Raw genomic sequence first — 22,803 nt, forward strand, 5'->3', positions numbered from 1 at the left:
GGAGGGCAGCAGGAGGCGAGCTGGAAGTTGTCCTCACTGATGACGCAGCACTGAGACCGCGCCGAGATGTCAGGACCCTGGGTCTCCAGGGGGGGGGGCAGCATAAAAGGGGGGCACACTGGAGGAGGAGGAAGTCCCTTGGACAGGGGGCTGTTGGTTCGGGTTGCTCCAAAGGGCAACACCCAGTCTTGCCAGGGCTGCCGCTGACGCAAAGTTGGCTCTTCCACATGAGGCTCTGAGGACAGAGTGACAGCAGCTGAACGGGCTCGACGCCTTGCTCCAGGCTCCCTCCTGCAGCAAGAGCTGGTGCTCGCCACCTCCAAGCGACAGGGAAGCTCAGCCGCTCCCCACATCAGGCACCAGCCGCACCCCCAAAGGAGACGTTACTCACGTGCAAAGCTGGCTGCGGGAAGATTCACCTTGTCAAGGTGTTTCCACATCAGTCAGGACTGTGTTAAGGGCCACTGCAAGGAGGGGCTGCTGTGCGCCAAGGCGCAAGGGAGGGGCTGAGCAGGGTGGCGCCTGGTGCTGCGCCTGGCCAGGCCGTGCAAGGGCCTGCGGCCAGCGCAGCAGACCAGGTGAGCCGTCCCTCTCCTTGCGCTGGCTCCTTCCTGGCTCCAGCACAGCCACGGGCCAAGACTGCAGCTGCCTTCCCGTCTCCCCCTCCAGCCCTGCCCTGCCCCCCAAGCAGCTCCTACACCGACTGCGCCTCCCCCTGCCCCCCGACGTGCGATGATATCTATGCCGGCAGCCTCTGCGAGAAGCCGCCGGGGGAGTGCCAGGAAGGCTGCGTCTGCAGTGAAGGCCATGTTCTCAGCGACGACCAGTGCGTGCCCATAAGCGAGTGCGGCTGCCGGGACAAGGAGGACAGCTACCACAAGGTGAGCCTTCCCGCCAGCCCCCTCCTTCCTGCTGCTGCAGCAAGTCCCGGGGGGCAGGAGACCCTTGAGGCCCCCCGACACAGGGGAGCCACTCCCTTCCCCCCCGCTCCCTGATCTGCCTGTGCCATCTTGGCTACAGTGTGCCAGAAGGAGAAGGCGCGGGTGCTGGGCACACAACTGCGCCTTCCCATAAAAGGAACTCTGCTGGGTCAAGCCACTAGGGCCTGGGGGAAAGTCCGCCCCAAGGGTTGCCCCAGCAGCACCCTCTGTTTCGGGGTGGGAGGCAGTGGGGCACCACCGAGCTCCAGGCGAACGGCAGTTTTGCAGAGCAGGCCAACAGCAGCAGCAGGACCAGCACATGGAACGTAGCCTGGGAAGAGCCCTCGTTGCGCAGCCCACAGGCACGTCCTGCTCCATTGGCCTGCAGGCCTGCCCCTCTTCTCTCATCCCATAATAACACATGGCTGTTCTGACAACAGATTGGGGAGAGCTGGGTCACCCGGCACTGCAGTGAGAAATGCCGCTGCCGTTCAGGGGGCGTCATCAAATGCCAGAGCTTTGGTTGTGAGGTTGGGGAGATCTGCAAGCTCAAGAGCAACGGGAAGTACAGCTGCACAACCACAGGTATGCAGCTGCCTCATGGGAGGCATGAGCACGCTCCACGCAGCAGTCTGCAGGGGGTCTCAAGGGGCGGGATCCAGCGCTCTGCCCATTCCCTGACAAGCAGGCCTGCAGCAGGAACGTGCTGCCAGCGGAGGGGGGGAGGCCAGGGGACCTGCCCTTCACCCAGGCCTCTTGCAGCCCACCCTGGGATCAATCCCAAATGAGCTGAGGCCAGCGCTGCTGGCAGATCCTGGAATGAATGGGGGGTCCTGGGCTCCACGGACCCTCTGGAATCCGTGTCCAGTCCTCCACAACGGATCCACGTGGCAAGCAGTTCACCAGCTCTGTCTGCTGGTGGATCATTTGTAAGCTGCACAGGAATCATGGGGAAATTTTCCGTGGGACCATGGTAATTTAAAGACCAGTTTGCCTTTTGCGCTGGAGCTTCCCCTGGCAGCCTGGGTTGGGGCCAGGCGCAGGGCTCACCCGCTGCCCTTCTCCCCCCGCAGGCTTTGGGAAGTGCTTGATCACTGGGGACCCCCACTACATGACCTTCGACGGCTTGCTGCACCACTTCCAAGGGAGGCACACCTACGTGGTGTCCCAGAGCTGGCCAGGTGCTCCGCAGCGCCTGGAGCCTTTCAGCATCGAGGGGAAGAACCGGCTGCAGGCCGGGGCTGGCAAGATCACCATCCTCAAAGAGTTGCTGATCACGGTCTACAACCACACCGTGCTCTTCCGGCAAGGAAAGCAGCTCGTGGTAAGGGCTCGGTGGGCTGCCTGGCTTTGGGATGCGGCCCATGCGCGCGCACCCCACTTCCGAGCCTTGAGGCGTTTCGGGGATTACAGTGCTGATGGTGCTGAGGTGGTGTCAGGTTTATTTACACAGGTATGGAGGCTGAGCGGAGGGGGGGGGGTGCAGCATCAGCGCTCCAACAGATTCCTGCTCCCCAGCAGATGTCCAGGGCAGCCCGCAGCGGCAGAGGATTCCCCGCCGGGAGCCAAGCCGCGCCTCCCTTCCAGATCCACGTCCAGCCGCATGCAGACGTCGCTCGCTCCTCGTGGTCTCCCAGGCCTCTGGAGCAGCACATTCCGGGGCGAGGAGGGCAGCCCCCGCCCAGACCCCGCTGCCGCGGCCATCTCTGGGGACAGCCGATCCCCGCCCGGCACGCGGAGGATCCGCTGGGCCAACCCGGCCCGCCGGCTGGTCCGCTTCCCCCGCTCGCAAGGCTGGGGCTGGGCGCCTCAACGGCCACTGGCCCGAGCGCCCGCTGACACGGGGGCCGCATCTCCTCGCCCGCGTCGCAGCCTGGCGCTTCCCCGAGCCGCGGTCGAGCGGGCCAGGGCGGTCTCCCGGCTCCCGAGGGCAGCGGCGGGCTTCGCCGGGCTCCCTCGTCCCGGCGCCCGCGGGGCAGCTCCCGGCCTTCCCCCGGGCCCTGGCCGTGCTCGGGGACGCCAGCTGGCGCAGCGCGGGAGGCCCGGCTCCGGCGGCGCGGGGCGCGGGCCTGCAGCGGAGGAGGGCGTGCGGGGCGCCGCCGCCGGCGCCGCTGCTGCCCGTCCGCCCCTGCCCCGGGAGGCCCCGAGGGGCGGGCGCGAGGCCGTGCGGGCGAAGGACCCGCCCCGCCCCGCCCCGCCCTTGAGCTCGCCGCGTCTCCGCGTGCCGGCGCCGTCGAAGCGCGCGGCGCTGCGCCTTCGTCGGCCGAGCGGAGCCGCGAGGGGGCGGGAGGAAGCGCGGGCGCGGCGCCGAGCCGGGCGGCCGTCGTCTGCGGCCGCTGCGCCTGCACGGCGGCGGCTGCTCGCGCGTGGCGCGGGCGCGCGGCGGCCTCGGGGAAGCGGGGGCTGGAGGAGGGATCTGCGGGGCGGCGCCGGGCAGCGGCTCTCTGGGCGCGAGGAGCGGGCGGGGGGCGGCGCCCTCGGCGCGCAAGGGCCCCCCGGGGCGCTGGCGGGGGCAGAAGGGGCGGGCAGAGCCGGGGGCGCCGGGGGGACGCGGCCTCGCGCTGGAGCGGCCCCGGAGCGGCGCCCCGCGGCCGGAGCACCAGGCGCCTTGGCGCCTCTGGGCCGCGGAACGCCAGCTCGGCGCGAGGGCCGACGGGGCACGACGGCGGGCAGCGAGCAGGCCGGTCGCCCTGGCGCCGCGGGCCGGAGCGTCTGCCGAGCGCGTGCAGAGCCGCTGCCGGGGCTGAAGCTGGGCGGGGGGGGGGGGGGGCTCTGTGATCCATATTGCCGCAGAGCGACGCTCGCGCGCCAGCGCCCAGCCAGGGCATCTCTCGGCGTGGCGCTTCCCCGCTAGGAAACTGCTCTTGGGGTTATCGCCGTGGGCAGATGGAAAGCACCGCATCCGGGTTGGTGGGCCTCTGTGGATTTTTCCAGGAATGTTCTACGGGCAGGACCCCGATTCCTCCGACTGTGGAAGGCAAATTGCAGCAAGGCATAGAATCTGGTTTATTTGTGGGACAGAATTTTGATTCTCTCCTCCCCTCACCCCTTTTCCCCACATCCGCATGCAAGTATAGCCGGCCAGCTCAGCACTCCTTGCCAGGTCTGGGTCTGTTCTTTGTTGCAGCAGCAAAAGTCACTGTTTGCACCCCCATCTCCCCTCCCCACGCCCGCCCTCCAGCTAAAGCTGGCCTCTTGCATCCGTGCAAGGTGTGCAGGCCCTCCCTTCCACAATCAGCATTTATCAGGCGTTGCAGAGGCCACTGCTTTTCCTTTTCTCTCAGCCTGGATGGGTGCTGAGTGCTGCTGGCGTGACGTTGCAGAATGTCTCCCTATTGAAAAGAGCCATGTACCCAAAGGTGGCCTGGGATGCCCTGGGCTTGTGCCTAGAGATGTAAAATTTCCAGAAATTCCGAAGCCATCGAAAAAAACAGGGTTTTTAAAGAAATAAAAACAGAAATTTGAGGGGAAACTGAAAAATGAGTAATACTTATTTTTAAAGCACTCTTTCCAGATCTAAAGTCACTTTGTTGCTTTAGGACAGCCTTCCCCAACCTGGTGCCCTCCACATATTTTGGACTTCAGCACCTATCAGTCTCAGGCATGATGCCCAATGGTCAGGAATGTTGGCCACTGTAGTCCAAAACATCTGGAGGGCACCAGGTTGAGGACAGCTGCTTCAGGAACATAAAGCAGCCTTTAGGTTCCTGAAGTTATGTATAACATGGTTTGCTCATAAAATTATCATATTTGAAAACTTCAGAAAGTGAACTCAGTAAATTTGTAATTAGTGTCTGAATAAACTATACTTTTAAAAACATAATATACCAAACATGATTAATTTTATGAGCAAACCAAGTTATACATAACATGTTAGATTCCTAGTATATGACTGACAGAGGGAACTTCAGCAAGTAGTCCCTGAAACATCTGAATCAACCTAGAAGCCAGAAGAAGTAGGAAGAACTGGAGGCAGAGGAAGTCAAGTCCAGAAACACAGGACTCTGTTGAACAAACCCCAAACTGTCAACAATGTGTATTTTCTTCCATATTATGATATGGTGACTCTATTCACATGTTGGGAAACTGAGCATAACTTGGAGTATCCCAAAATGTCTATCAGTAAAAGATACATTAGATCAATAATTTTAATAATGGAAGAATAACTATGCTGAAAATCTTAGGATTAAAAATATCTTTCCTCATAGGTTCATTATTTCCAGAGATCTTACATCTCTAGTCTTTCTATAAAAGTGTTCTTATTACACAGTTTTTAGGAATCGTTTGGGGAGTAAAGGCTTGGTAACTATATATAAACAGCTTGTCTTAAATTCTAAAAGAAAATATTTCATAATCCAAAGCTGTTCACTTTTTCGGGGGGAAAACAAACACGGTCCTTGAAAAAAATGGGAAGAACCGTGCCTTTTGTGAATGGTCCTGCTTTTTGCCTGGGCCTTCACATCTCCGCTTGTGCCTCAGCCCTTCGGTGGGGGAAGGCTGTGAACACTCTTTCCCCCCCCCCACAGCTGGATGGAGTACAGATGGCACCCCCGGCCCAGCCCCACGAGGGCCTTCGTGTCCGGCAGGCGGCGATGCGGATTTACCTGGAGACGGATTTCGGCCTGTCTGTCAGCTTCGACGGCGCTGAGAACTCAGGTAACGGCGGCTCTGCCAGTGTCTGGCGCAGCTTGGCAGGAGCAGAGCAGAGTGGGGGCTCCAAAGGAGAAGGTGGAGCCTTCGGCTGCTGGCCTAAGGCCCAAGACTCCCTTCCGTGGCCCTGCGGGCCTTTTCTGCAGGGCCGAGGACAGGCTGCGGCCCCAAAAAGGCTGCTCAGCAGAACCAGAGAAGGTCATACCCAGGGAGGAAGATGCCAAATGGCGGTGAGCTGCACACGCCCCTCTGCCACCTGAGGAGCAGCGGAGAGGAGCCCTGCTGCTCCGCCAGAGCCACGCTGGCTCGGGGGGGATCCCGAGGGGGTGGACTTCCCACCTGGGCTACCCAGGGCGGGAGGATTAAGTGCTTGAGATGTCCAGAGGACAGGTCAGGCTGAGCTGACTGAGGGCATCTCTTGTTGTTCAGTCGTGTCCGACTCTTCGTGACCCCATGGACCACAGCACGCCAGGCCCTCCTGTCTTCCGCTTTCTCCCGGACTGTGCTCAGGTTCATATTCACTGCATCGGTGATGCTGTCTAGCCATCTCATCCTCTGCCATCTCCTTCTCCTTTGGCCTTCAGTCTTTCCCAGCATCAGGGTCTTTTCCAGGGAGTTTTTAGGTGGCCAAAATATTTGAGCTTCAGCTTCAGTATCTGTCCTTCCAATGAGCACTCAGGGTTGATTTCCTTTAGGATGGACTGATTTGACCTCCTTGCAGTCCAGGGGACTCGTAAGAGTCTTCTCCAGCACCACAGTTCGAAAGCATCAGTTCTTCGGCGCTCAGCCTTCCTTATAGTCCAGCTCTCACAGCCATACATTACTACTGGGAAAACCATAGCTTTGATTAGACGGATTTTTGTCGGCAAGGTGATGTCTCTGCTTCTTACTATGCTGTCTAGGTGTGCCATAGCTTTCCTCCCAAGGAGCAAGCGTCTTTTAATTTCATGGCTACAGTCACCATCTGCGGTGATCTTGGAGCCCAAGAAAGTAAAATCTGTCACTGCTTCCATTTCTTCCCCTTCTATATGCCAGGAAGTGATGGGGCCAGATGCCATGATCTTCGTTTTTTTAATGTTGAGTTTCAAACCAGCTTTTGCACTCTCCACTTTCACCCTCAACAAGAGGCTCTTTAGATCCTCTTCGCTTTCTGCCATTAGGGTGGGATCATCTGCGTATCTGAGGTTGTTGAAAATTCTTCCGCCAATCTTAATTCTTACCTGTGATTCATCCAACCTGGCGTTTCTCATGACGTACTCTGCATATAAGTTAAATAAGCAGGGCGACAATATGCAGCCTTGTTGTACTCCTTTCCCAATTTTGAACCAATCGGTTGTTCCATGCCCGGTTCTTACTGTTTCTTCTTGACCCTCGTACAGGTTTCTCAAGAGACAGGTAAGGTGGTCTGGTATTCCCATCTCTTTTAAGAATTTGCCAGAGTTTAAAATCCCACACTTAAAGCGGGGTGTTCTGCTTCCATTTGAAATGCAGGATCGTGCCCGCTCTCTTTTTCACGTGCTTCCTTCCCCCTCGCCCCCCCTTCTCCCTGTATCTGAGTCTTCCTTTCACTGTTATCTTTCACTGATCTCGCTCCTCTTCTTGCTGCTTTTCCTCTTTTCACGGAGGAAACTGAAGCAGAACTCAACGGGGTAGCTTCACAGCTCATGATCTGCGCTCTATTTCAAAATGGAACAAAGGGCATTTAGTGCAGCAGGGTCCCGGCGTCCTGTAAAGAGCCCGCATGCTTCCATGAAGGAGCCATCTCAATTGCAGGACAAAAGCTCCCTGTGAAGGAACCCTAAGAGGTGGGACTCAGGTGACCCTCACATTCAGTAGCAGGGCTTGGCCCAGGAACATGACAGAATAGTGCCTCTGGCTGTGTACAGAGTGCCTTTCCTTCACCATGTGCCTTCTGCTGCCCCACATGCATTGCCCATCTGGGATCAGAACACAGAGCTGCTAGGTCAGGCAGGAGCCTCAGCACCTTTCCTTCTGGACCATAACCCCAGTATGGACCATTTTTGTCCCCAGACATAACCCTTCCCAACCCCTACAAAAAGAACGTTGAGGGGCTGTGCGGCAACTTTGATGGGAAGTACAAGAATGACTTCACCACGCCAGATGGCAAGCTGGTCACCGACGTGGACCTCTTTGGGGAGAGCTGGCGCGTCCCAGTCCAGCGAGGAGCTGCCCGGCTCAGGTAGTGGGTCCGGAAGCCCCAGGCATGGTGGGGAGGGGGCGGCGCTGGGGGCCGGGCTCAGAACGTGTGGCAAAGCCGCCGCGGGCACATCGAGCGCATAGGCGAGTCAGGACAGGCTGCAGGGCTGGTGGCTGGAGGCCAGCGATGGCTCCAGGCATGGCCAGGCAGGCGAAGCGGCCATGCCGGTGCTTGGGCCCATCTCGCTCAGACCAAGGCACCAAGAGGAACCTGCAGCTTTATGGGGCCTGGTGGGATCGCGCTGTTGCTTGCAACACCCAGCTCCTTCCTGCTGGACTGGCTCCAGCAGTTCCAGGAGTATGCAATGTGGCACCTTCCAGATGTTTTGGACTACAGCTCCCATAAGCCCCAGCCAGTATGGCAGTGGTCAAGTATTTGGGGAACTATAGTCCAAAACACCTGGGGGCACAGATGGCCTGCCCCGTCCTCACTCATCTGCATGGTGGCACTGCTGTGTGAGGGAGAGCAGGCAACAGCTCCTTCCGACTGCACAGTGGTGCAAGGAGCAACGGGCTTGGACCCACCACCAGAATTCCGGTTGAGACCCCTGGTGCCTCACGCATGGCCTCCCAGACAGTGTCCATGGGCGACAGACACCTAAGCAAGGGCGTCCAACAAAGACACAGTTGTGGGAGAACAGCAGCTCTGCCAGAAGGGTGTGGAGGAGACAGTTGATGGCACATGAAAGATCCACATACTCATCCTTGCTATGACCCTGATGACATGGCAAATGTAGGCCACTGTGAGCAACCTGCCGCGGTCCCCAGGCCTGGTGGGTTAATCTCAGAAGTGACAGAGGTGAATGGAGCTCCCCAGGAAAAAAGCAAGAAGGGGGCCCATCCGGCGGTGGCAGGCGCAGGGCTGCACATGTTCCCGCAAAGCCTCCAAATGTATCGGGGGCTGTAATTGCTCTGGTCCAACCCACCACCGTTTGAAGATGGATAGTTGCCAACCGTCCAGAGATGACCTCAGCCATCTCCAAAGAGTCTTCTGAGTTCCTCCGCTAATGCTGATGGAGGTTGTGGCAATCTTCCTGGTTCAACCCTTTGTGGGCCTCTGGGATTATTTGTAGTTACAGCCACAAGTGTGGGGAAAAATCGTTGACATCTATCAGGTGGGAACAGTGATGAGATGCTTCCTTGTAGCTTAAAAAAGAAAAAGTTAGATTGTGTTGACGTTTGGGGGAATAGCACATTCTGATGCAGAGCAGAGGGTTCAGTGTGAGTTCCCCATGCCTAGAGTGAAAAGGACCCCGAGGAGAAACACCAGCATGGTCCAAGGAGCCGTTGCCCTCCTCCTCCTCTCAGGAGCCTGCTTCTGTGCTCTCCCTGAAAATATCCTGTCCTTTCCAGGCGAGATGCTATTTCCGAAGAAGAGCTCGATGATGCTGACACTGGGTTCTATCTCCATTGCACCCCTGGCCAGATCAACCGGGTCAACAGCAGCTCCAACTGTGGGATTCTGGCAGAACCAAGTGGACCCTTTCAAGCATGCTTTGACCACGTCTCTCCAAGCCCCTTCCAGAAGTAAGCCACGCTTCCCACTTTCCCCTCCCTACACTGTGGGACATTCATGGCCAGACGTTTTGTTTTGTACTGGGAGGCAGAGGTAGAGCAAAGGGAGTGTAGGGTGTCTGTGAAGATTGGTACGGTTAGCCCATTTATGAGCTGAAGAGGGATGGTAGAAACCCAACAGAAAGCAGTGACAATGATAGATCCAGAGCAGAATACTTGCAGCGTGTGTGTGGTCACTTTTCCCAGTCCATTCAGCAACACATCTTGCAACAGGCCTGGGTGGCACCACTTAGAATTAAGTCCAAGCTCCCCTCCCCTCTGGTTGGTTCCTCGACCAGCTGTTCTGGGACACAGTCATTTCCAACTTGGAGAAATTTAACCTCCTTGTTATGACTGGAGCATGCATTTATCCAGTCTATGTGAGGGGAACTGAAGTCACCCATTACTGTAACACTTTCTCCTCTGGATGCCTCCCTGATTTCATTCTCCATCTCAAGATTACCCTGAACGTTTTGGTTAGGGGATGATAGCCTGTCCCTGGTACTAAATTATTTCTGGAGCCTATTATTGTCATCCACAGCATTTCTGTGGGGAAGTCTGCCTTGTTTAGGGTTTCTAATCTGATTGACCTTCTGCCCCCTTTGACATATAGAGCAACACCTCCTCCAGCATGCCCTTCCCCGTCCTTCCTGTAGAGTTTATATCCAGAGATTGACCGTATCCTACTAGTTCTCTCCATTCCACCAGGTTTCTGTCATGCCCACTATATCTGGGTTCTCCTTCAAAAAACAAGCACTCCCCCATGGTGGCTTGAGGGCTTCTAGCTTTAGCACAGAAACCCCTGTGCATAGTGCCCCCGACATGTGTATATTTTCCTCTACGGCCCTTTGACAGGGTATCATGTTCCACTGTCTGCTCGCAGCCTATTTCCACATCCTCATTTGGGCTGTCCTTCAGACAGTTGATAAGACATCCCAGATTCCACAGTACTTTTCCTCCAGAATGAGGAAGGTGCTACCGAGGGCCTCTGGGGCTGGCCAGTAGCAAAGAGGCCAACACACAGGAGCTGCAGCCCTTCCAACGAGCCACAGGACCTCCGGTTCCGCATCCTGATGTCCAGAGGCTCAGCCATGGCCTGCAGTGTCTTGGGACAGGCGTGGGTCTTTGCTGTGGCCCCACTGAAAGGCCCTCTCAATTGCTCCTGTCAATCAGCCGTAGGCACTCTAAGGCATTCGGAGGCACATCTGGGCAGGAGATGCTTGTCTGCCGGGCCAGGGCAAGGCAGCCCTCCCGGGAGGACCTGAAGAGGCTGCTGCGCATTTCCTTCCCACACAGCTTGCACAGAGGAGGCGGGAGGGACGGAATAGGCAGCACAGCGGACAAAGGTGTGCAGAAAGGCTGCTCTTCCCGCTGCCTTCTAGGGAGGCCTGCAGCAAGGAGGAGCCACAGCTTCCCAGCACCCTTTCCTTGATCATTGTGGAGGAGGGGAGAGAGAGCGGCAATCCCTCTGGAGTCCCTTGCCCATGAACTCACTCTCTCTCTCTCTCTCTCTCTCTCTATATATATATATATATATATATTTGTTGTTTATTCGGTCAGTCGCTTCCCACTCTTCGTGACTTCATGGACCAGCCCACGCCAGAGCTTCCTGTCAGCCGTCGCCACCCCCAGCTCCCCCAAGGTCAAGTCCGTCACCTCCAGAATATTGTCCCTCCATCTTGCCCTTGGTCGGCCCCTCTTCCTTTCGCCTTCCACTTTCCTAGCCTCAGCATCTTCTCCAGGGTATCCTATCTTCTCATTATGTGGCCAAAGTACTTCAGCTTTGCCTTCAATATCCTTCCCTCAAGCGAGCAGTCTGGCTTTATTTCCTGGAGTATGGACTGGTTTGATCTTCTTACAGTCCAAGGCACTCAGAATTTTCCTCCAGCACCACAGTTCAAAAGCATCTATCTTCCCTCGCTCAGCCTTCCTTATGGTCCAGCTCTCGCAGCCATAGGTTACTACGGGGAATTCCATTGCTTTGACTATGCGGACCTTTGTTGTCAGTGTGATGTCTCTGCTCTTCACTATTTTATCAAGATTTGTCATTCTGATTTCCTGGCTGCAGTCAGTGTCTGCAGTAATCTTTGCGCCTAGAAAGACAAAGTCTGTCACTGCCTCCACGTTTTCTCCCTCTGTTTGCCAGTTATCAATCAACCTGGTGGCCATAATCTTGGTTTTTTTGAGGTTTAACTGCAACCCAGATTTTGCACTTTCTTCCATCACCTTCATCATGAGGTTCCTCAGCTCCTCCTCGCTTTCAGCCATCAAAGTGGTATCATCTGCATATCTGAGATTGTTAATGTTTCTTCCAGCGATTTTAACTCCAGCCTTGGCTTCATCAAGCCCAGCACGTCGCATGATGTGTTCTGCGTACAGGTTGAATAGGTAGGGTGAGAGTATACAACCCTGCCGTACTCCTTTCCCAATCTTAAACCAGTCCGTTGTTCCGTGGTCTGTTCTTACCGTTGCTACTTGGTCATTATACAGATTCCTCAGGAAGCAGACAAGATGACTTGGTATCCCCATACCACCAAGAACTTGCCACAATTTGTGATGATCCACACAGTCAAAGGCTTTAGAATAGTCAATAAAACAGAAATAGATGTTTTTCTGAAACTCCCTGGCTTTCTCCGTTATCCAGCGGATATTGGCAATTTGGTTTTCGAAACCCAGCTTGTACATCTGGCAATTCCCGTTCCATGAATTGCTGGAGTCTACCTTGCAAGATCTTGAGCTTTACCTTACTGGCATGTGAAATCAGTGCCACTGTTCGATAGTTTGAACATTCTTTGGTGCTTCCCTTTTTTGGTATGGGGATATAAGTTGATCTTTTCCAATCTGTTCGCCATTCTTGTGTTTTCCAAATTTGCTGGCATATGGCATGCATCACCTTGACAGCAGCATCTTGCAAGATTTCAAACAGTTCAGCTGGGATACCATCATCTCCTGCTGCCTTGTTATTAGCAATGCTTCTTAAGGCCCATTCAACCTCACTCTTCAGGATGTCTGGCTCTAGTTCACTGACCACACCGTCAAATCTATCCCTGATATTATTATCCTTCCTATACAGATCTTCCATATATTCTTGCCACCTTTTCTTGATCTCTTCTGCTTCTGTTAGGTCCTTGCCATCTTGGTTTTTGATCACACCCATTTTTGCCTGGAATTTACCTCCGATGTTTCTAATTTTCTGGAAGAGGTCTCTTCTCCTTCCTATTCTGTTATCTTCTTCCGCTTCCACGCATTGCTTGCTTAAAAATAATTCCTTATCTCTTCTGGCTAACCTCTGGAATTTTGCATTTAATTGGGCATATCTCCCCCTATCGCTGTTGCCTTTTGCTTTCCTTCTTTCTTGGGCTGCTTCCAGTGACTCAGCAGACCGCTATCTTGCCTTCTTGGTTTTCTTTTTCTTTGGGACGTTTTTTGTTGCCGCCTCCTGAACAATGTTGCGAACTTCTGTCCATAGTTCTTCCGAGACCCTATCTACTAAATCTAGTCCCTTAAATCTATTCTTCACCTTCACTGCATATTCATTAGGAATATTAGTTAGCTCATATCTAACTGATCTGTGGGTCTTCCCTATTCTCTTTAGTCTGATTCTAAATTGTGCAATAAGAAGTTTGTGATCTGAACTACAGTCAGCTTCAGGTCTTGTTTTTACCAACTGCATAGATGTCCGCCACCTTTGGCTACAAAGGATGTAGTCAATCTGATTTCGGTGTCGACCATCTGGTGAAGTCCATGTATAAAGTTGTCTCTTAGGTTGTTGGAAGAGAGTGTTTGTTATGCACAGTGAGTTGTCTTGGCAAAATTCTATCTGCCTATGTCCCGCTTCATTTTGTTCTCCCAGACCATGCTTGCCTGTAATTCCAAGTGTCATTTGACTACCCACGTTAGCATTCCAGTCTCCTGTAATGAAAATAACGTCTCTTTTTGGCGTATTGTCCAGTAGGTGCTGCAGATCCTCATAGAACTGATCTACTTCTGCTTCTTCAGCATCTGTGGTTGGGGCATATATTTGGATCACTGTGATGTAAAATGGCTTGCCCTGAATTCGAATTGAGATCATTCTATCGTTTTTTGGATTGTATCCAAGCACTGCTTTAGCCACTTTATTATTAATTATGAAGGCTACTCCTTTTCTTCTGTGGTCCTCTTGTCCACAGTAATAGATCTGGTGGTCATCTGATGTGAAGTGGCCCATTCCAGTCCATTTCAGTTCACTGACACCCAAAATGTCTATATTTAATCTTTACATCTCCCCAGTAACCACATCCAATTTGCCCTGGCTCATAGATCTTACATTCCAGGTTCCTATGGTGTGTTGATCTTTAGAACATCAGATTCGTCGTTCAGCATCATCGGCTGCTAGCTGTCCTTTCGGCTTTGAGCTAGCTGCATCATCACAGCTGGGGCTAGTTGAACTTATCCTCTGTTCCTCCCCAGTAGCCTTTTGACCATCTTCCGACCTGGGAGTCCCATCTTCCGATGGTATACCGACATATCTCTGGTCATACTGATCCATTTAGTTTTCATGGCAAGAATACTGGGTTGGGTTGCCGTTTCCTTCCCCAGGGATCATATTTAGTCTGACCTCTCTGCCATGACCTTCCCGTCTTGGGTGTCCCTTCACGGTTTAGCTCACGACATCATTGAGGTGCTCAAGCTCCAGCACCACGACAAGGTAACGATCTCTTTTGCTGGAGATATAGATTTATATATATATATACACACATACATACATACATATATATATATATTTATGTGTGTGTGTGTATGTTTATGTGTGTGTATATATATATTTATATACCGCTCCACATCAAAAGGTTTCAGAGCAGTGAACAACAAAGATAAATGAATAAAACACCATGTTAAAACAATTTAAACATTTTAAAAGAAACAAATTCTGAATGTAATAACCACAGCTGGCCACTCAAGGAAGGCCTCTCGAAGTAACACTGTCTTCAGGAAGACAACACTGTCTTCAGTATTTCTTTTCCTTATAGATTAGAAACAGCTAGCGCTGTCCATCAGTGATCAAGCATAACAAGGCAGTCACCCCAGCAGCAGCCCTGGGCTGGATGAGGGCTCACAAACGGAAACTCAGGCCAGCAGAGTGGAGTTCCTTGAAGTTCTCTCAGAACAGGCAGTGGGCTCAAAAGGCAGCGGCGAGGCTACTCGCTGGCAAGGGCCACGCAGACCACATCGCTTTGGGGCCGCGGACTTCTCACACACTTCCAAGAGCAGCGCCCGGTGCTGGGCTTAACCGAGAAGCCCTTCTGTGGCTGGGAAGGGCATATCCAAGGACGGCCTGCTCCCCCAGGAACCTGCCAGGGTCTTGCCACAACAGGAGGCTCCCCAGCGCCTGATGGGCTCACAGCGGTGGTGACCAGGAGACAGGCCTTTTGCGTCGTGACAGCATGGCTCTATTTGCACAAGCATGCATTGTTTTTTTAATTGCTGCTGCTCTCAGCCTGGTCCCCGCTTTCTTCGCTGCTGTGCCCTTTCTAGCCTCGCCCGCTGTTGTGTCAGTCTTCGGTTATTATCCGCTCTTAGGACGCCCCTCCGCCCCTGTCGATCTCCGCCTTGAGTTCTATTTTTCTCGGTAGCGAGGCAGGGCACCGATCAGGGAGACAGACAGGCTTGGCCTTTGGGGGGTGCTTTCTGCCCACCTTCCACATAGCGCCAGAAAGGGCCGGGCTGAGTACTGCGGCCCACTCCCAGCGTCTTGGCTGCTGCTGCTTGTCCTCTCGCGAGCGGCGGGTTACTTGCCCTGTCCGTCCTTCCGCAGGATGTGCCTTTTCGACATGTGCATCGAAGCCAACCGGAGCACCAGCCTGTGCCCCACGCTGGAGCAGTATGTGCAGGCCTGCCAGGAGAAGGGAGTCGCACTGGACGGCTGGAGGGAGGCCGCGGCCTGCGGTGAGCCCTGGGCGGGCGGGTGGGCAGGGGGGGGGCGGGAAGCAGGCAGGCCTTTCCTTCCGCTTGCTTCACCTGGGCGGTTGGGCAACCACCCCTCGCAGGGCCAGCGCCTCTCCCCGTGGGTCACCCCGCTCGCGGAGGCCAGGCCAGGGCCGCCCCCCCCGGTGCTGCGGGCAGACCGGGGTGCGGCCCCCTCCGCGAGCCGCGCGCTCAGAGGCTCTGATTCTTGGGTCCACAGCGCCCCGCTGCCCCCCACACAGCAGGTACAGTGCCTGCTCGCCCGCCTGCCCCGCCTCGTGCTCGGACTGGGCTGCCCCCGCGGAGTGTGACAGGCCCTGCCTCGAAGGCTGCGAGTGCCTCCCCGGATACGTCCTCAGCGGGTTCGACTGCGTGCCCTTCCGCGAGTGCGGCTGCACCTTCCTGGGCAGATACTACCAGGTACGGGGCGGGGGCACCTGCAGCCCACCCAGCGCACGGCAGGAAAGACGCCGGGACCGCGTCTCCATCTGGCAGCCGCCAGGGGGCGCCATGCCTGGAGAGCGCCGCCTGCACAGGACGGAGGGCTCGGCGGGGCTGCTGGCGAGGCGCCAGGCGCTGCCCGGTCCTCCCTAACGGGCGGTGGGACCTGTGCCATGAGGTCCCCCCCCCCCCGCGGGCCAGCCCTCCCCCCGCCGTCCACGCAGCCCTACCAGCAGGCCCTGCCTGCTGCTGCGCGGAGCCAGCCGACCACCCCCCCTGGTGCCCGGGGCGCGCGGCCCTGGGGTGGCTGGCGATGGGGCGCAGGAGTGCTTCGCTTTTGCTCTGGGATGAGCTCAGCCTCCGCCCTCCTGCCGCAGGTGGAGGCGCGGTTCCTGTCCGACGACTGCAGCCAGGCCTGCGTGTGCACTGACAGCGCCAGCGCCGCCTGCGCCACGGCCGCCTGCGGGCCCAGCAAGCTGTGCGCCGTGGCCAACTTCACCCGCGGGTGCTACAGCCGTGAGTGGCCTTCTTCCTCGTGTGCGGCACGGGGGGCGTGCGCAGCGGCGGGGAGAGGCCCGCCCGTGCCGCACGGGGGGCGCCGGGCCGGGCCCAGCGGGGGCGCAGGGCTCAGCGCTGCCGGGGAGCACGCGCCTGCGGCCGCCCCCCAAGCCGCTCATGCCCGACTCACCTTCTCTCCCCAGCCGGCCCCTGCCTGCCCGATCCGTGCTTGAACGACGGGGTCTGCGTCGAGACCGGCAGCCCAGGCGGAGGCTTTCGCTGCCAGTGCCCCGCGGGCTACAGTGGAGCCTTGTGCGAGACGGGGGTGACACCAGCAGGTAGCGCCCGCCCTAGGGGACCTGTGCCCAGCTGCCCCGCAGGCCCAGAGGAGCCGCCCCCGGCCCGGGCCCTGGTGCTCCTCTGCCCAGGCATTTCCCCCCTTCATCATGGGCAGCAGGGCATCCACCTGGTGCTGCGGCTGCTTGAGCACCTCGTGCCCCCATGAGCGGGAACAGCGTGTGGGACAGCCCCGCAGCTGGGTCAGACCGAGGGCCCGTCTCGTCCAGCATCCCACTCGCACAGTTGCCAGCCGGCTGCCCCAATGGGAAGCCCGGGGTGCCATAGCAGCCTCCCACTCGTCTTGCCCAGCGACTGGTGCATGTCGGCGTGCTGCCTCTGGCCCTGGGGGAAGCACAGAGCCTTCAGGACTAGTAGCCACTGACCGCCTCCTCCTCCTCCAGGAATTTGTGAACCCTCTTAAAGCCATCCAAACAGGTGGCCATCAGTACTTTGGGCTCTACAAAATGTGGGTCTGCCCCCTTCAACCTGCCCCAAGGGTGGCACCTGCAGTGTAGCTGGGGTCAAGGGCGGTGGGCGGGGGCTCAGAGCTGCCCCTGCTGGGAAGGAGTTGCCCAGCTGCCACTTCTCTGAGCCCCACCCCCGACTCTCCTTCTCTCCCCAGTTGGCCCTTGCCTGTCCAGTCCGTGTTTGCACGATGGGGTCTGTGTAGATACCGGCAGCCCAGGCAGCAGCTTCCACTGCCAGTGCCCCACAGGCTATAGCGGAGCCTTGTGCGAGACTGAGACGAAACCTGCAGGTAGAGCCCTCCCCACCCCTGCCCTAGGGGACTTGTGCCCCAGCTGCCCTCCAGGCCCCAGGTCCTTTGGGCACCACAGAATGTGGGCTTGGATGACTCCCCAGCCTCTCTGTGCACTTGCAGCCAAGCCTCTCTGTGCCACCACATCTTCTGGTGGGCACAGAGGGGTTGGGGGAGAGGCAAGGGCTTCTCTCACTTGCACCGGAGTGCAGAGACAGGAAGAAACAGCAGGAAGAAGACTCCTAGGGTGGGGGTGGGGGGCCTCTGGGGGTGTTGCTTGCCAGAGCCCCTCTCTCCTGCAGAGGGGCACCTGTGGCCGGGGCAGCTGGCCCTGGGCGGGGGAGTGCTCATGCTGAGTAGTTCCTTCCCTCTGCCTGGAACAGTTTAGCTTTAGGACATGAAAAGTTGAGTGCATATTATCCACCTGAGTCGGGCGTAGGCAACAAGTGGCCCATAGGCATGCGACCCCAGCTGCCCCCACTGTGGTCCTCACTACCACCTGCATCCCTAAATTTGAAAAACAAGAAAATTAACCGAAACATGCCATCCGTAATGGCTACAGAGCACCGAAAGGGCTGAATTTAGCTTGCAAACAAGCTAAATTTAACAGTTGTCATGTGCTGTAGCACTGTGGAGGAGTTCCCCCCCTCCTCTTAAACTTTTTTTATGGGCCACCCCGTGGACCTTGCAGCCGGCAGCCCATGGGGGGTCAGGGAGCAAAAATGGCCCCTGGACCTCCCATGTTGCTCACTGTAGTCCTTAAACGAAACAGTGCGAGATGACCTCCTCCTGTGAAAAGGTTAGAGCTAGCTACTTGAAGCCCTTCACCTGTTAACCCGTAAGCCCATTCCTGTGTAGCCCAGGGGGCAGGGAGGGGGTATTCATCCCACTCCGTCCACACAAAAGAACCAGCCAGTTCAGAGCTCATTCTAAGAACATATGGAGAGCCCTGCTGGATCAAACCAAGGGTCCATCTAGTCTAGCATTCTGTTCACACAGTGGCCAACCAGCTGTCAACTGGGACCCACAAGCAGGGCATGAGCGCAACAGCACCCTCCTGCCCATGTTCCCCAGCAACTGGTGTACACAGGCTCAGTGCCTCCGGTACTGGAGGTAGCACACAACCATCAAGACTAGTAGCCATCAATAGCCTTTTTCTCCAGGAATTTTATAGAATCATAGAATAGTAGGGCTGGAAGGGGCCTACAAGGCCATCAAGTCCAACCCCGTGCTCAGTGCAGGAATCCAAGCCAGAGCATCCCCGACAGATGGCTGTCCAGCCTCATCTTGAACGCCTCCAGTGCAGGAGAGCCCCCCACCTCCCTAGGGAATGGGTTCCATTGTCGCACTGCTCTAACAGTTGGAAGTTTTTCCTGAGGTTCAGCCAGAATCTGGCTTCCTTGAACTTGAGCCCGCTCTGGGAATAGATCCCGGTCTTCCTCTCTCTGACAACCTTTCGAGTACTTGAAGTGCGCTATCCTGTCTCCCCTCAGTCTTCTCTTCTTCTCAAGGCTAAACACGCCCAGTTCTTTCAGTCTCTCCTCATTGGCCTTTGTTTCCAGGCCCCTGATCATCATAGCTTAACTCTGTGCTGTGTGAAGAGGTCTTTCCTTTTAGCTGTCCTGAATCTCCCACCAATCAGCTTCATAGGATGACCCCGGGTTCTAGTATTTTGAGAGAGGGAGAAAAATGCCTCCCTCTCCACATTCTCCACACCAGGCATCATTTTGTAGACCACTACCCTGTCTCCCCTCACCCTGCTTTTTCCCACGCTAAACAAGCCCAGCTGTTGTAACCTTCTCTCCTCCTGCTCCTCTTTGTTGCTTAGAAGGTCCCCCAAAAGAGAATCCGCGCACCGCCATCTACATTGCTGTAGGCATCGCAGCGTTTGCGGTCATCGCCGTCTTGATCGTCGCCGCAGTGCTCTGCTTATGCTTTCCCAGGTAAGCCTCCCTCTGCCCAGGCGAGAAGATGCAGAGTGAAAGGAGAAGGCCAAGGCAGAGCATGAAAAGCTGTTTTAGTTGCAGGGTGGGTTTCCTCAAGGCCTTACAGGGAGAAGCAGTGTCAGGGACCTTCCCACAGAGCATTTGCGTTGAAGAAATCACCACTGGTTTATGAGACGTGATAGGGTGTATCATGTAGTTCTACCTTTGGACTTCCTGAGGGTGAAACGGCCAGCCGTGCAACATCTAAGCAGAAATCTCGGGGGGCTGGGGTTGTGGGGAGGTAGTGCTGGGTGCCATGATCAGCCGTGGGGTTCAGTGAGGACCTCCGAGAACAGTGTGGGGGGAGAGAGACTAGCCAAGAACGGGAAGCTGAGGAGCCCAATAGAGCGGGAAGGCCAAGAAGGAGCGCACCCCCCCCTCCCCAGCAAACACTGAACAACCTGCCCCAGAGGTAAAGAGGAATGGAGCAGCAAAGGGCAGCCGCAGAAGCCTGGAGCAAGTCACGGGCAGAAGGGGAGCGCTCCTGTTGCACAAGGGTCCTTTCCTCGTCTGTGAGAAGGCTCTTTTCTTAACAGGAAACGTGCCCAGCATCTCTCTGCGAGAGGAGCCCCCACGCCTCTGCACCCTTCCACGCTCTCTACATGTGCTCAGCAAGACCTCAGCTACGTGCGCAACCTGGCCTTCGAGCAGGACTAAAACGAACAGCTCTGCAATTCTTTCTCAGCACGTAGTCATTCTTCCAGGGCAGGTTTTTCTTCTTGCCCCTGTGTTGGCTTGCCTGGGCTTCCCACTCAGAATAAATTTAAACTATTTTTCTGACAACTGCAACCGATTCCCATGTTGTCCAAACTATTTTCATATATTCACAGTCATGTGAGACGTTTAGCTATTGATGCTGTCCTTATATCGAAACCCCTCCAAAGCAACCCCTGCCCTCCACCACTGCCCCCGACATGTCTTTTTACTGCAAAGTGCATAAAGAAAACCACTTCATTTTCTTCAGGAAAATAAATCCAAGTTAACTTTATTTTCTGGAAGGTGGGTGTTTGCAGCACCTTTGCGAGTCCTCAAACGGTCCCCCTGAGGCAGCTTGTTGCCACTGAGGAGGAAGGGGACCCTCTCGCCCCCGTGCAGGGAACAAGCCTTAATTTTCTTTAACTGGTTTCTATCTGAGCAGGGGCAAAACCCCATTCAGACAGTGGCTAAACCTTCATTGCCTGGTTAAAATAGGGGCAGGGGGGTGCCAATAGGGGCACAGCTGCCCATTTCCAGGTCTTTTGTAACAGCATTTTCTGTGGGTTTGTAGACAAAATTCTATTCACACGCTGTACATACAAGTTAGCAGGTCCTCGTTTGCCAGCCTGCTCTGTTACCTCTGGACTGCCAGCTAGCTGTCTTCATTGAGTTCATAGATGGGATTGATGTAGGCCTCACTTTTTCGGTCTTCAGCAAAATCCCTTCGGTTCATGGGAGGCCACATTGCATCCCCCTCCAGCTGCCGCTGCAGCTTCCGGTACTGGCTTGAGGAATGGAATCGAAACAGTGCCTTGATCAGCAGCCACAGGTGGTGGTTCTGCAGGATGGCATCCTGCAAAGGACAGAGGAGGGGGAAGTGGAGGTTCCTTGATTGCTGGGCGTTATCCCAGGGAGTCTCAGCCCAGCACGGACTGGCACAGCCCAGGTGGGAGTTTTACCCTTGCTCTCAGGTGAGCAGGAGCAGGAGGAGGTGGAAGAAGACAAGGACAGAGCACCCAAGGGGAAGCAATGCCTCTCCCAAGGGTTTTACTGACATTCGTGGGATGGCATTTCCCTTCCAATAACCCAACCACTAGTCCACGCTCCCTTTCATTCTTTCCTGATCAGAGCTGTGCATATTTCTCTCCAGCTGCCTGTTTGCCAGACAAGTATGCAGCCTCCTGTTTGAACTGGGATTCAGAATCTTTAGAAAACCAGGGCCCCCTCCACCCCCTAAACAGAAGAACGAGCTTCTAGCTCTCAGAGTTTGTAGGGTAAGCTGCCACACCTTCTTTCTGCCTTGATTCCGCTCCTCTGTTAAACAAAAACCCCTCTCTGTGATGTGAAAACCTGAACAACAGCTGCAAGACAGAACTTAAGTCCGTGAATGTGCCTGATTTGCATTTATTTGAATTTGTCCTGCTTACATCCTTCTGGATGACAAAACCTGGAAGGCACAGAAGGGAGTGGAGAGGCTGTGGCAAAATGCACCAAGCCCTCCTCTGCCTATCACAACAGCGGTGAAGGTGCCCATGCCAGGGTCAGTCCCCCCTCTTCCCTGCTGCTTGACAGCCTGGGCTGGCAGACCACATCCTGTGGGAGATCTGCACCGCACAATCCCAAGGGAGTCCCGCCACAAATCCCATTTTAATAGATGGGGAACTGGAAGAGAGAAGTGACACTGGCTCCTCCCCCGCCTCTTCCACGCATGCCCTATGGCTTATATGTTATTTTAAGCCCATCTTCATGACCTCCCCCAGAGAGAAGATGCCCAGCAGTAGCAGCCGGGGGGCGGTGGTATCCCCCTCATATCCCATCCTGCTTGTGAGCCTCTGCAGGACACCTGGTGCTGGGCAGGAGGAGGCTGAGCCAGATGGACCATTTTTCTGACCATTCTTAACCCTCCCATCACCTCAGCATCCGCTGCACCAGGTAGCAGCAGCAGCAGGGAACACTCTGCTCAAAGGGAAGGAAGGCTTGGAGCCAGTTTCCAGGGAAACGGAAGAAACAGATGTCTGCTCACCTCCACAAAGAATGAGACCACAAACACGACCAACAGCATAACCAGAACGTAAACCCTCCAAATGGTTGGTGTGCAGAGAAGCTGTGAGGAAAGGAAAGGGGTCCCGGGGGTTAGTCTCCCACAGCCCCTTCAGATCAGCCAATCTGGCGTGGCACATCTTGCACACCAGCCCCACCCCCAGCTTGGCCAGGTGAAGCCAATCCTGCATTTTCTTCCAAGCAGAGGGCATTGCATTTAACCTGGTACTGGTGGCTCATATCCCAGTGCTGAGGGATGCTCCAGATTACATGCTCCCAGGTTGCACGCTCCTGCACATGCAGGCCTCCAGCACTCACCTCCATTCCCCTGTACACAGCTTCAATGTCAGCAAAGAAAAGAAAAAGGGAAACTCCAAGCTGGAGGCACAGCAGGCAGGAGAATATATCTGGGGAAGCAAAAGAGGAGGGAAGGGCCAGTTAGTCCCCTGGGACGAGGATCCCTCTGGTCCAGCTGAGTGATGGGAGTCAGGTATTAAGCAAGCTGGTTTCCATGGTACACTGGACACTGGGGAGGGTGCCTGGCCACAGAGGCTGTTGACAAGGAAGCAAGGACAGCGCTCTGCCGTTGGCAGCCTCCTGCCAGGCAGCTCAGGCCCTCCTGGAAGAAAGCCAGCAAGGGGATCCCTTTCTTTGCAGGTGATGTGGGTGAAGTTCAGCCATCCCACAGCCCCTTTTAGAAGGATTTAATATTTAAAACCAAAGCCCCTGTCCTTTGGCCCCTATCTGTAATAAGATAATAAAG

The 22,803-nt window shown here is 55.7% G+C and overlaps 2 protein-coding genes across 2 annotated transcripts in view; one reads left to right on the plus strand and one right to left on the minus strand.

The window, feature by feature from the left end:
• LOC146351802 (zonadhesin-like) overlaps positions 1–20,291 on the plus strand; it is a 39,631-nt gene extending 19,340 nt beyond the window's left edge. Inside the window, exons 17-29 of the mRNA XM_084845731.1 lie at positions 670–881; positions 1,361–1,505; positions 1,994–2,244; positions 5,447–5,576; positions 7,602–7,770; positions 9,141–9,314; positions 15,136–15,266; positions 15,505–15,704; positions 16,103–16,241; positions 16,427–16,561; positions 17,185–17,319; positions 19,148–19,262; positions 19,841–20,291. Coding sequence (XP_084701857.1) covers positions 670–881; positions 1,361–1,505; positions 1,994–2,244; positions 5,447–5,576; positions 7,602–7,770; positions 9,141–9,314; positions 15,136–15,266; positions 15,505–15,704; positions 16,103–16,241; positions 16,427–16,561; positions 17,185–17,319; positions 19,148–19,262; positions 19,841–19,961 — 2,057 coding nt within the window. The 3' untranslated portion in view covers positions 19,962–20,291. The remainder of the gene's footprint in view (positions 1–669; positions 882–1,360; positions 1,506–1,993; positions 2,245–5,446; positions 5,577–7,601; positions 7,771–9,140; positions 9,315–15,135; positions 15,267–15,504; positions 15,705–16,102; positions 16,242–16,426; positions 16,562–17,184; positions 17,320–19,147; positions 19,263–19,840) is intronic.
• ATP13A5 (ATPase 13A5) overlaps positions 20,266–22,803 on the minus strand; it is a 74,815-nt gene continuing 72,277 nt past the window's right edge. The window contains exons 28-30 of the mRNA XM_084845732.1: positions 22,359–22,447; positions 22,024–22,104; positions 20,266–20,853 (exon numbers count right to left, since the gene is read on the minus strand). Coding sequence (XP_084701858.1) covers positions 20,653–20,853; positions 22,024–22,104; positions 22,359–22,447 — 371 coding nt within the window. The 3' untranslated portion in view covers positions 20,266–20,652. The remainder of the gene's footprint in view (positions 20,854–22,023; positions 22,105–22,358; positions 22,448–22,803) is intronic.

The sequence above is a fragment of the Heloderma suspectum genome, chromosome 3 (assembly GCF_057233095.1).
Source record: "Heloderma suspectum isolate Gila_16-S chromosome 3, 16-S_ref, whole genome shotgun sequence".
Classification (NCBI taxonomy): domain Eukaryota; kingdom Metazoa; phylum Chordata; class Lepidosauria; order Squamata; family Helodermatidae; genus Heloderma; species Heloderma suspectum.